The sequence below is a fragment of the Hylobates moloch genome, unplaced genomic scaffold (genome assembly GCF_009828535.3).
Source record: "Hylobates moloch isolate HMO894 unplaced genomic scaffold, HMol_V3 SCAFFOLD_6, whole genome shotgun sequence".
NCBI classification, from domain to species: domain Eukaryota; kingdom Metazoa; phylum Chordata; class Mammalia; order Primates; family Hylobatidae; genus Hylobates; species Hylobates moloch.
In genome coordinates, this window is record NW_026652281.1 from 21996280 (window position 1) to 22007938 (window position 11659).

The 11659-nt window shown below is 42.4% G+C and overlaps 2 protein-coding genes across 3 annotated transcripts; one reads left to right on the plus strand and one right to left on the minus strand.

The window, feature by feature from the left end:
- Positions 1–3391: 3391 nt before the first annotated feature.
- On the minus strand, positions 3392–7782 carry SPMIP10 (sperm microtubule inner protein 10). Of its 2 annotated transcripts, none has more exons than XM_032156542.2 (3): positions 7658–7782; positions 6833–6941; positions 3392–3639 (listed from the first exon to the last, which is right to left on the minus strand). In XM_032156542.2, the coding sequence occupies exons 1-3, from the start codon at positions 7741–7743 to the stop codon at positions 3430–3432; spliced, it is 405 nt and encodes a 134-aa protein (XP_032012433.1). In that variant the 5' UTR covers positions 7744–7782; the 3' UTR covers positions 3392–3429. The 2 variants fall into 2 exon arrangements, 1 of the variants encoding a protein (XP_032012433.1); XR_009214114.1 differs by lacking the exon at positions 6833–6941 and adding an exon at positions 6942–7086 and having other exon boundaries at positions 3520–3639.
- A 3394-nt stretch (positions 7783–11176) lies between these two features.
- On the plus strand, positions 11177–11476 carry LOC116470878 (large ribosomal subunit protein P1-like). Its single transcript, XM_032755860.2, has one exon. The coding sequence runs from the start codon at positions 11177–11179 to the stop codon at positions 11474–11476; it is 300 nt and encodes a 99-aa protein (XP_032611751.1).
- Positions 11477–11659: the final 183 nt, after the last annotated feature.

Below are 11659 nucleotides of genomic sequence, written 5' to 3' on the forward strand. Positions count from 1 at the left end.
GATATGAAGACAGCATACCGAGCATTTGTTACATTAAAAATAGCTGTGCTTGGCTGGGCCACGGTGGCTCACGCCTGTAATCCCAGCACTTTGGGAGGCTGAGGCAGGCGGATCACGAGGTCAGGAGATTGAGACCATCCTGGCTAACATGGTGAAACCCTGTCTCTACTAAAAACACAAAAAATTAGCCAGGTGGCCTGGTGCGTGCCTGTAGTCCCAGCTACTCGGGAGGCTGAGGCAGGAGAAATTGCTTGAACCCAGTAGGAAGAGGCTGCAATGAGGCAAGATCACGCCACTGCACACCAGCCTGGGCGACAGAGCGAGACTCCATCTCAAAAAACAAACAAAAACAAATAAAATAAAATAAAAAAGTTTTGCTATGTTGCTCAGGCTGGTCCCTAACTAATGGACTCAAGTAATCCTCTCACATCAGCATCTGCAGTAGCTAGGACTACAGGCCTACAGGCCCACACCACCACACGAGTAGCCCTTTTTGAATATCCTATTTAGTGGCATTAAGTACATTCACCTTAGGCAACCATCCGTCTCTAGAATTTTTCCATCATTCCAATCTGAAATTCTGTACATATTAAATGATAATTTCCCATTCCCTCCTCCCCCCCAGACCCTGGTAACCACTATTTTTCCTTTCTTTCTTTCCTTCCTTCCTTTTTTCTTTCTTTCTTTTTTTTTTTTTTGATAGAGTTTTGCTCTTGCTGCCCAGGCTGGAGTGCAATGGTGCAATCTCGGCTCACCACAACCTCCACCTCCCGGGTTCAAGCGATTCTCCTGTCTCAGCCTCCCGAGTAGATGGGATTACAGGCATGCACCACCACGCCCGGCTAATTTTGTATTTTTAGTAGAGACGGGATTTCTCCACGTTGGTCAGGCTGGTCTCAAATTCCCGACCTCAGGTGATCCACCCGCCTCGGCCTCCCAAAGTGCTAGGATTATAGGCGTGAGCCACCATGCCCAGCTATTCTTTCTTTCTTTATGAAGGTGACCATTTTAGGATCTCACATAAGAGGAATCCACACAATATTTACTCTTTTGTGTCTGGGTTGTTTTATTTATTTATTTATTTATTTATTTTTTTAAGGTAAAATAATTTTTTTTATTTTTTATTTTATTATTATACTTTAGGTTTTAGGGTACATGTGCACAATGTGCAGGTTTGTTACATATGTATCCATGTGCCATGTTGGTTTGCTGCACCCATTAACTCGTCATTTAGCATTAGGTATATCTCCTAATGCTGTTCCTCCCCCGTCCCCCCACCTCACAACAGTCCCCGGAGTGTGATGTTCCCCTTCCTGTGTCCATGAGTTCTCATTGTTCAGTTCCCACCTATGAGTGAGAACATGCGGTGTTTGGTTTTTTGTCGTTGCGATAGTTTACAGAGAATGATGTTTTCCAGTTTCATCCATGTCCCTACAAAGGACATGAACTCATCATTTTTTATGGCTGCATAGTATTCCATGGTGTGTATGTGCCACATTTTCTTAATCCAGTCTACCGTTGTTGGACATTTGGGTTGGTTTCAAGTCTTTGTTATTGTGAATAGTGCCGCAATAAACATGTGTGTGCATGTGTCTTTATAGCAGCATGATTTATAGTCCTTTGGGTATATACCCAGTAATGGGATGGCTGGGTCAAATGGTATTTCTAGTTCTAGATCCCTGAGGAATTGCCACACTGACTTCCACAATGGTTGAACTAGTTTACAGTCCCACCAACAGTGTAAAAGTGTTCCTATTTCTCCACATCCTCTCCAGCACCTGTTGTTTCCTGACTTTTTAATGATGGCCATTCTAACTGGCGTGAGATGGTATCTCATTGTGGTTTTGATTTGTATTTCTCTGATGGCCGGTGATGATGGGCATTTTTTCATGTGTTTTTTGGCTGCATAAATGTCTTCTTTTGAGAAGTGTCTGTTCATGTCCTTCGCCCACTTTTTGATGGGGTTGTTTGTTTTTTTCTTGTAAATTTGTTTGAGTTCATTGTAGATTCTGGATATTAGCCCTTTGTCAGATGAGTAGGTTGCAAAAATTTTCTCCCATTCTGTAGGTTTCCTGTTCACTCTGATGGTAGTTTCTTTTGCTGTGCAGAAGCTCTTTAGTTTAATGAGATCCCATTTGTCAATTTTGGCTTTTGTTGCCATTGCTTTTGGTGTTTTAGACATGAAGTCCTTGCCCACACCTATAGTATGATGTTTTCAACGTTCCTTCATGTTGTAGCATATATCAGAATATCACTCCTTTTTGTGGATAAATAATATTCCATTGTATGTGTATATCACATTTTGTTTATCCATTCATCAGGTGATGAACATTTGGGTTGTTTCCACATTTTTGCTATTGTGAATAATGCTGCTATGAACACTGGTGTACAAATATCTGTTCACGTTCTTGGTGTCAGTTCTTTTGAGTATATTCTGAGAAGTGGAATTGCTGAATCATATGGTAATTCTATGTTTAATTTTTGAGGAACTGCCAGGCTGTCTTCTATAATGGCTGTACCACTTTACATATAGTAGTTGTTATGTAGCCAAATTATGTGAATGAATTATTTGCTGTAGGAAATTGGCACCTGTATACTCTAAACCAATACAGAAAGTACATCTCTCTCACTAAAATTGTTTGATGCATCAAAGAGTTGTCTGCTAAACACTTCTAATTACCATGGTGATTAATTACCAGTATCCAGAATCTTAGATATATGTGTGTTGGAGGCGTGGGTCAGAAAAGAGGAGGTTAGGTGGAATCAGCAAGCAGCAAAAATATTTCCAAATCCTGCCAGGCGTGGTGGCTCACACCTGTAATCCCAGCACTTTGGGAGGTTTAGGTGGTTGGATCGTTTGAGCTCAGGAGTTTGAGACTGGCCTGGGGAACATGATGAAACCCCATCTCTACAAAAAGTAAAAAATTAGCCAGGCATGCTGGCGTGCACCTATAGTCCCAGCCACTTGGGATGCAGATGTTGCAGTGAGCCATTGGGCAACAGAGCAAGACTCTGTCTCAAAAATAAATAAATTAATTAATTAAACATACTGCAACTCTATTTCAGTTTGGTTCATCTGACATTGAAGATCAAAGAGGATGAATAATAAAGATATAGTGAGGAGGAGAGAAAAGTAGAGGAATGTGGTAAGGTTGGGCAGTGGAACTGGACTGGTCTGCTGATTCTTATGTAGTTAGTGTGAAATGAATGTCAGCAAGGCAGTTTTCCTTCTTCCTCCACTTCATCTCAGATTATCTCAGTCTGTTTCCTTGCTAAAGCTTGTATAATCTATAAATTATACAACTGACTTAAGACCTTTAAACAAATTGAACTTGCAGGTGAAATACAAATTTACAACGAACTTAAACATTTATCAGAGACGGTAAGAGAATAGAGATTGAAACACTTTATTATTTTATTCTTCTTTCATCAGACTAGTCGCCTCCTGAAGCCATGGGAAATCACAGTGCTTTGGTATCTGGAGAGAGGCGAATGCAAAGGCATATCTGCAATTTTTATTTCTGGTGGGGCTTTTTGCAAGACAACTTTCCGATCTTCCCCATGGCAAAGCCTTTCACTGTGATTCAAAAACAGAGAGTCTTCTAAAGGGCCAGTATGGATCCCACATACTTCTGCTTGCTAAGAGAAAAGAAAATCTCCTGTGTATCACATCAAACATAATTTTCTTGTTAGATTAAGAAGGAAGTTCCACCAGGAGCCCTGGCTCATGCCTGTAATCCCGGCACTTTGGGAAGCCAAGACAGGAAGATTGCTTGAGCTCAGGAGTTTGAGACCAGCCTGGGCAACAGAGCAAGACCCCATCTATACAAAAAATAAAAAATTAGGTGGGTGTGGTGGCACGTGTCTGTGAGGTTGAGGCAAGAGAATCCCTTGATCCTGGGAAATCAAGGCTGCAGTGAGCTATGATCACACCCCTGCACTTTAGCCTGGGCAATAGAGTGAGATCCCATCCCCTCTCCAAAAAAGATGCAAGTTACCCAATAGTTTTTCTAACTATCCTTGTTGAGAAGGAAGCTCTGCTGAACAGAGGAACATCCCTTTTCTAAAAGCAATTCTTTGCGGGTCAGTGTGATCTGACTACCAGAGTCATGCAGACTATAAAGGTGATACATTTGGAGGCAGATTGTTGAACTTTAGCTTCACTACTTAACGTGACCTTTTCAAGTCATTTACTCCCAGAAGACTCAGTTTTTTCAAATATAAAATGGGAATATTAAAGGATTCTTTGAGTAGCAAATAAAATATATGTGAATGAAAAAGCTTTGCCAACTACTAAGTATCAAAAAGGTTTAAAGTATGATGATGCTGTTATGACTGTTGAATAAATAAATAACAACTGTTTGAAGTTATTAAGTTAAATACACACCTACTTCTGATTCTTCAGTATTGCCAAATAGCATTCTGGTCTGTTCTTGGGATGCAGCCCCAACTCTGGTATGCTGTGTTTCATATATATATATATTTCACAGATGGGGCCTTAGTCTGTCACCCAGGCTGGAGTGCAGTGGTGCAATCATAGCTCACTGCAGCCTGGAACTCCTAGGCTCAAGCAATCCTCCTGCCTCAGCCTCCCAAGTAGCTGGTACTACAGCACACACCCCAATGCCTGGATTTTTGATAGACAGGATCTCGCTATGTTGCTCTGGCTGGTCTCAAACTCCTGGCCTCAAATCATCCCCCTGTCTCAGCCTCCCAAAGTGCTAGGATTAGAGGCATAAGCCACTGCACCCAGCCTCTGTGCTATATTTTTTAATGCTGTTAGATGCAGTTTTTTAACTCCTAATGGAAAAATGGTGAGGATAAATAAAAGGAAGGAAAGCATAAGTTAGCATTTACCAGCAGTTACTCAGTGTGGGCACGTTCACTTTACTTAATTCACTTAGGAACACTGTCAACTAAATTGCAAAAGTAAAATAGCTCTGAAAAATGATGCTCAATTATAGCTTTAAAAGTAAGGTCAAGAATAAGTGTTTTGATGCAATCAAAACAAAGTTTTTCTTTACTGATTTCAACTTATAAAGTTTACAACCTATAATTCTCATAAATAAAAAAGTCAATACTGTCAAGCTACTTAGGACATTGAAAATGACCTTGATACACTACTAAATTACATGAAATGCAGAGTAATATTAAGACTGTAGTAAGTCTGAGTAAACTTATTTATTTATTTATTTATTTATTTATTTATTTGTTTTGAGATGGAGTCTCGCTCTGTTGCCCAGGCTGGAGTGCAATGGCGTGATCTGGCTTGCTGCAACCTGTCTCCCGGATTCAAGCGATTGTCCTGCCTCAGCCCCCCCAGTGCTAGGATCACAGGCATGAGCCACCACACCAGTCAAAAAATGTTTTAAAACAAGCCTGTTGGAATCCCTGCTTTTGATTATTTTGAGCATATACCTAGAAATGGAATTGCTGAATCATATGGTAATCCTATGTTTAATTTTTTGAAGAATGGTCTCACTATCTTCTACAGTGGCTGCAGCATTTTACCTACAGTAGTTTTCCTGCTGTTATAAAACTACTGAATGGAGCCGGGTAAAGTGGTTCATGCCTGTAATCCTAGCACTTTGGGAGGCTGAGGCAGGAGGATGGCTTGAGCCCAGGAGACCAGCCTGGACCACATAGTAGAGATCCCATCTCTACAAAAAATTCCAAAACTCTCCAGGCATGGTGGCAGGTGACTGTAGTCCCAACTGCTCAGGAGGCTGAGGTGGGAGGATCACCTGAGTCCAGGAGGTTGCTGCAGCTGCAGTGAGCCATGATTGCATCATTGCACTCCTGTCTGGGTGACAGAGTGAGATCCTGTTTCTAAATAAATAAATAAAGTAGGCCCGGTGTGGTGGCTAACTCCTGTAATCCTAGAATTTTGGAAGGCCGAGGCAGTAGGATCGCTTGAGCTCAGGAGTTCAAGACCAAACTGGAAGACATAATGAGACCTCATCTCTACTAAAAATAAAAAAGCTAGCAAGGCGTGGTGATGTGCACCTGTAATCCCAGCTACTTGGGAGGCTGAGGCAGGAGGATCAATTGAGCTCAGCAGATTGAGGCTGCAGTGAGCTGTCATCACGCCACTGCACTCCAGCCTGGATGACAGAGCAAGACCCTGTCTCCAAAAGGAAAAAAAGGAATAAATAAATAAAACTGCTGACTGAAGAGGAGCATTGAACGGGTAAATCATGTGTAAACTAGCCAAAACATTCCCATGCCTCTCTATCTGAAGATGCAGTATAACCTAAAGAATATACGCTTTGTAGTGTACCTTTAATATTAATGACATCTTCTGATGATGAGTTTAACAACTACAAGATAGCATGACGTGGAGTTTCTGAAATTCTTCAGTATATAATTAGGTTATTTAAACAGATATTACTATTTAACATTTGTTTGCAAGTTTATGTGACAGTACATCAAAAAAGTTTTCGTATAGTTATGCACATCTATCACAGATGTGCTAAATTTTATATATATATATATATATTATTTATTTAGAGCCAGAGTCTAGCTCTGTTGCCCAGGCTAGATTGCAGTGGCGCAATCTCGGCTCACTGCAACCTCTGCCTCCCGGGTTCAAGAGATTCTCATGCCACAGCCTCCAGAGTAGCTGGGATTACAAGTGCCCGCCACCACGCCCAGCTAATTTTCATATTTTTAGTAGAGACGGTGTTTTGCCAGTTGGCTAGCCTGGTCTCGAACTCCTGACCTCAAGTGATCTACCTGCCTCGGTCTCCCAAAGTACTAGGATTATTGGCACGAGTCACCGCATCCGGCTTAATTTTTTTTTTTTTTCTTATGTGTGCTTATGGGGAAATACCTTCAGATTCACATTCCTGAATATCATGTTTTCTTTCCAAGGCATAACATAACGTCTTGGGATCATCCCTTGCTTTAATGAAAATCGTGGCAAATGAATCTCTTCATACCTGATGATTAGGAAAGCAAGAAGAAAAGGTATCTTGTGAGCCAAATACAATCATTTTAGCATCATTCCAGGGACTGGAGGCAGTTGTGCATTCATGTTTGGTCCCCTGCTGCTGCAGGACAGGCGGCTGTGCCCCTGAAACTCAGCTGAAAGATAACCATTTAAGTACCCACGTATCACCAAGATCAAGTCAGGGCTAAGTATCTGTAACTCTAACTACATGCTGTCCTTTACAATTTGCCCACAATGTCCATTTTAATCTGACTTTTTTTTTTTTTTTAATGAGATGGAGTGCATTATCATGCCCAGCCGGGGTTTTGCCATGTTGGTCAGGCTGGCCTCAAATTCCTGACCTCAAGTGATCCACCCACCTTGGCTTCTCAAACTGTTGACATTACAGCCATAAGCCACTGCGCCCTGCCCATTTTAACTTGACTTCAAGGGAAAAGGCAAGGGACCTAGATTTGCCTCAGGCCTACCAACTGCCTAAAGGAAATGTCTGGCCAGTCACAAAAAGCAGAAACTATACTGGCTTCTGAATTTATGTATGCTCTACACTCAGGTCAGACTTGCTTTCCCTGCACACATACTTCCGTCTGGAACATAAAGCTTTCTATATAGATGCCAAAGGGGAACACAAAGTTATTGACCTTATCTATGTAGCTCCCAGGTTGCAAAACAGCAAACGAAAAACCCCAGAACCCCATAAGTCCTTACTTATTAGCAGATTTGTAGAGACTCTCATCAGAGCAATTGTTAGTGAGTTTAGGCAAAGTAAGACAAGTATCTTTCCCTGAAGCCATTCCTGACAGCAATGCATGGAATTCTCATCTAAAACTTCACTAACTCACTAGTCTAATTATGATGACAACGCTGCTCTGATGTAACAATGTTTTTCTAACTTCATAGTAACTCCCAGCAGTTACAGTAGCAGTTAGAGTGTCCAGCTCACAGGTGTGGTGGTGGGTGCCTGTAATCCCAGCTACTCAGGAGGCTGAGGCAGGAGAATCACTTGAACCCAGGAGGCAGAGTTTGCAGTGAGCTGAGATTGCGCCACTGCACTCCAACCTGGGTGACAGAGTGAGACTCTATCTCAAAAAAAAAAAAAAAAAAAAAAAAGAAAGTGTCCAGCTCAGAGCTATTTTCAGGGCTTTAAAAAAAATCCTCCTTCTGGCCTGGCACAGTGGCTCATGCCTGTAATCCTAGCACTTTGGGAGGATGAGGCAGGAGGATCACTTGAGCCCAGGAATTTGAGACCAGCCTGGGCAACATGGTAAATTCCGGTCTCTACAAAAGATAAAAAAATTTGGCCGAGTGTAGTGGCTCATGCCTGTAATCCCAGCACTTTGGGAGTCCGAGGCAGGTGGATCACTTGAGGTCAGGAGTTCAAGACCAGCCTGGCCAACATGGTAAAACACCTTCTCTACTAAAAACACAAAAATTAGCCAGGCATGGTGGTGTGCACCTGTAATCCCAGCTACTTGGGAGGCTGAGGCAGGAGAATTGCTTGAATCCGGGGGGTGGAGGTTGCGGCGAACAGAGATGATGCCACTCCACTCCAGCCTGGGTGACAGAGCAAAACTCCATCTCAAAAAAAAAAATTAAAAATAAATAAATAAATAAATAAATAAATAAATAAATAAATAAGCTGGGCGCGGTCACGTGTACTTGTGGTCCCAGCTATTTGAGAGGCTGAGGCAGGAGGATCACTTGAACCCAGGAGGTTGAAGCTGCAGTGAGCTGTGATTGCACCACGGCACTCCAGTCGGGGCAACAAAGCAATACCTTGTCTCCAAAAAACAAGACAAAACAAAACAAAATAAAACAAATTCCTTTTTGAGTAAACCATCATTCTTATAATGAGCAATTAAAAATGAAGATGTTTGTGACATAATACAAATTTGACACATACTAGAAAATATGCTGAACTGAACAATTATTCAGTAATTAAAAAATAATCACTTCAAATTAACATTCTCTATTGGTCCATGGCTGATTTTCCTCTTTATATATTGTGCATGCCACCTACAGTCAACTGATTTTCAACAAAGGTGCCAAGAACACACACGAGGGAAAAGACAGTCTCTTCAATAAACAGTGCTGGGGAAATTGAACATCCCCATGAAGAAGAATGAGACTAGACCCTTACCTCTCACCATACACAAAAATCAACTCAGAATGGATTAGGATTAAATGTTACTTGAAACTACAAAACTACTAGAAAACATACGGAAATACTCTACATCCTTGGTCTGGGCAAGGTTTTTTTTTTTTTTTTGAGACAGGGAGGTTCTCTGTCACTCAAGGTTGAGTGCAGTGGCGCAATCACGGCTCACTGCAGCCTCAACCTCAATCAATCCTGGGCCCAGGTGATCTTCCCACCCCAGCCTCCTGGGTAGCTGGGACCACAGGTGTGCACTACCATGCCTGCCTAATTTTTTTATTTTTATTTTTTTTTTTGAGACAGAGTCTCATTCTGTCACCAGGCTGGAGTGCAGCGGTGCGATCTCAGCTCACTGCATCTTCTGACTCCCTGGTTCAAGCGATTCTCCTGCCTCAGCCTCCCGAGTAGCTGAGACTACAGGCACGTGCCACAATGCCCAGCTAATTTTTGTATTTTTAGTAGATACAGCGTTTCACCATGTGGGCCAGGATGGTCTTGATCTCCTGACCTCATGGTCTGTCCGCCTTGGCCTCCCAAAGTGCTGGAATTACAGGCGTGAGCCACCGCGCCGAGCCTAATTTTTAAATTTTTTGTAGAGATGGGGTTTTGCCATGTTGCCCAGGCTGGTCTTGAACTCCTATGCTTATGTGATTCACCCACCCAAGCCTCCCAAAGTGCTGGGATTACAGATGTGAGCCACTTTGCCTGGCCTAAAGATTTTTAAAATAAGACCTCAGCAAAACAGGCCAACAAAAGCAAAAATAAACACATGGGATTACATCAAACTGACAGGCTTTTGCACAGCAAAGGAAACAAGAGTGAAGAGACAACCTACAGAATGGGACAAAACATCTGCAAAATATATATCTGGCAAGGGGTTAAAAACCAGACTATATAAAGAACAGTGAAAAATGGCCAATCTGATTTAAAAATGGGTAAAAGGACTGGGTGTGGTGGCTCATGCCTATACCAGCACTTTGGGAGGCTGAGGCAGGAGGATTGCTTGAGCCCAGGAGTTCGAGACCAGTGTGGTGCTAGGCATGATGGATCCTCAGGCAGGAAGATCGCTTGAGCCTGGAAGGTCGAGGCTGCAGTGAACCATGACTATGCCGCTGCACTCCCAGCCCAGGCAACACAGTGAGACTCTGTCTCAAAAGGTAAAAGATCTTAGTAGACATTTCTCAAAAGAACGCATGCAAAGGTCAAGTACATGAAAAAATGCTCAACATGACTATATACCGCACAACTGATACGTGTCCCATTTATGTTTCACTATCTATTACATGCAGCTCAAGAGTGTAAATCCAGTTTGTTTAAACTCAAACCAATCCAGCCTATTTTATCCCCTAAGATTTGTCATATTGCAGAATATTTTAGATTATGAAAACTGATTTTAATAAAGAAAGGTTACTAGTGAGGATAAATGCTTAAACTACTAAAACAGAGGTGGAGGGTTATTAGTGTAAGTCCTACCCACTGGCAAGTAGGAAAAATATTAATATTAGGCTAAGCAGGAAGAATTAATTACTGCAAGATATGCTGGTTTGATGACAGCATAAACTGAAAGAATACATATCCATACATTTGGATAGCCAGAAAGGTTCAAAGTCATCTTAGATAATTTTTTATTTTTGGAGACGGAGTCTTGCTCTGTGCCCAGTCTGGAGTGCAGTGGCATGATCTTCGTTCACTGCTACCTCCGCCTCCTGGGTTCAAGCAATTCTCCTGCCTCAGGCTCCCAAGTAGCTGGGACCACAGGCACACGCTACCATACCCGGTTGATTTTTTGTATTTTAGTATAGACGGGGTTTCACCGTGTTGCCCAGACTGGTCTCGAACTCCTGAGCTCAGGCAATCTGCCTGCCTTGGCCTCCCAGTGTTAGAATTACAGGTGTGAGCCACCATGCCCGGCCGATAAATTTTTAAAGAACCTTAAAAACTGCCCTTTCCTCAGCTGCTGCCAAGGTGCTTGGTCATTCCAAGGAAGCTAAGGCCACATTGGGGTGAGAGCCTTACTTCATCTGGCGACTAGCACCGCATCCAGCAGCGCCAGCCCCACACACACCCGTGCCATGGCCTCCTTCTCCGAGCTCGCCTACATCTACTCGGCCCTCATTCTGCATAATGATAAAATCAATGCCCTCATTAAAGCATCTGGTGTAATTGTTGAACCTTTCTGGCCTGGTGTGTTTGCAAAGGCCCTAGCCAATGTCAGCATTGGGAACCCCATCTGCAATATAAGGGCTGGCGGACTTGCAGCAGCTGGAGATCCTACCCGCTCCACTGCTGCTGCTTCAGTTGAGAAGAAAGTGGAAGCAAAGAAAGAATCAGAGGAGTCTGATGAGGACATGGGCTTTGATCTTTCTGACTAAACCTCTTTTATAGCATATTCAATAAAAACCTAAACTTTGAAAAAAAGAAATAAATAACCTTAAAAATTGAAGCACTGCTTTCTGTATGGCAGTAGGATGTAACACAAGCCAGAAATCTGAGTGGTTTCCAAATGTTAAAGAAACAACTATTGGCTGCGTGTGGTGGCTCATGCCTGTAATCCC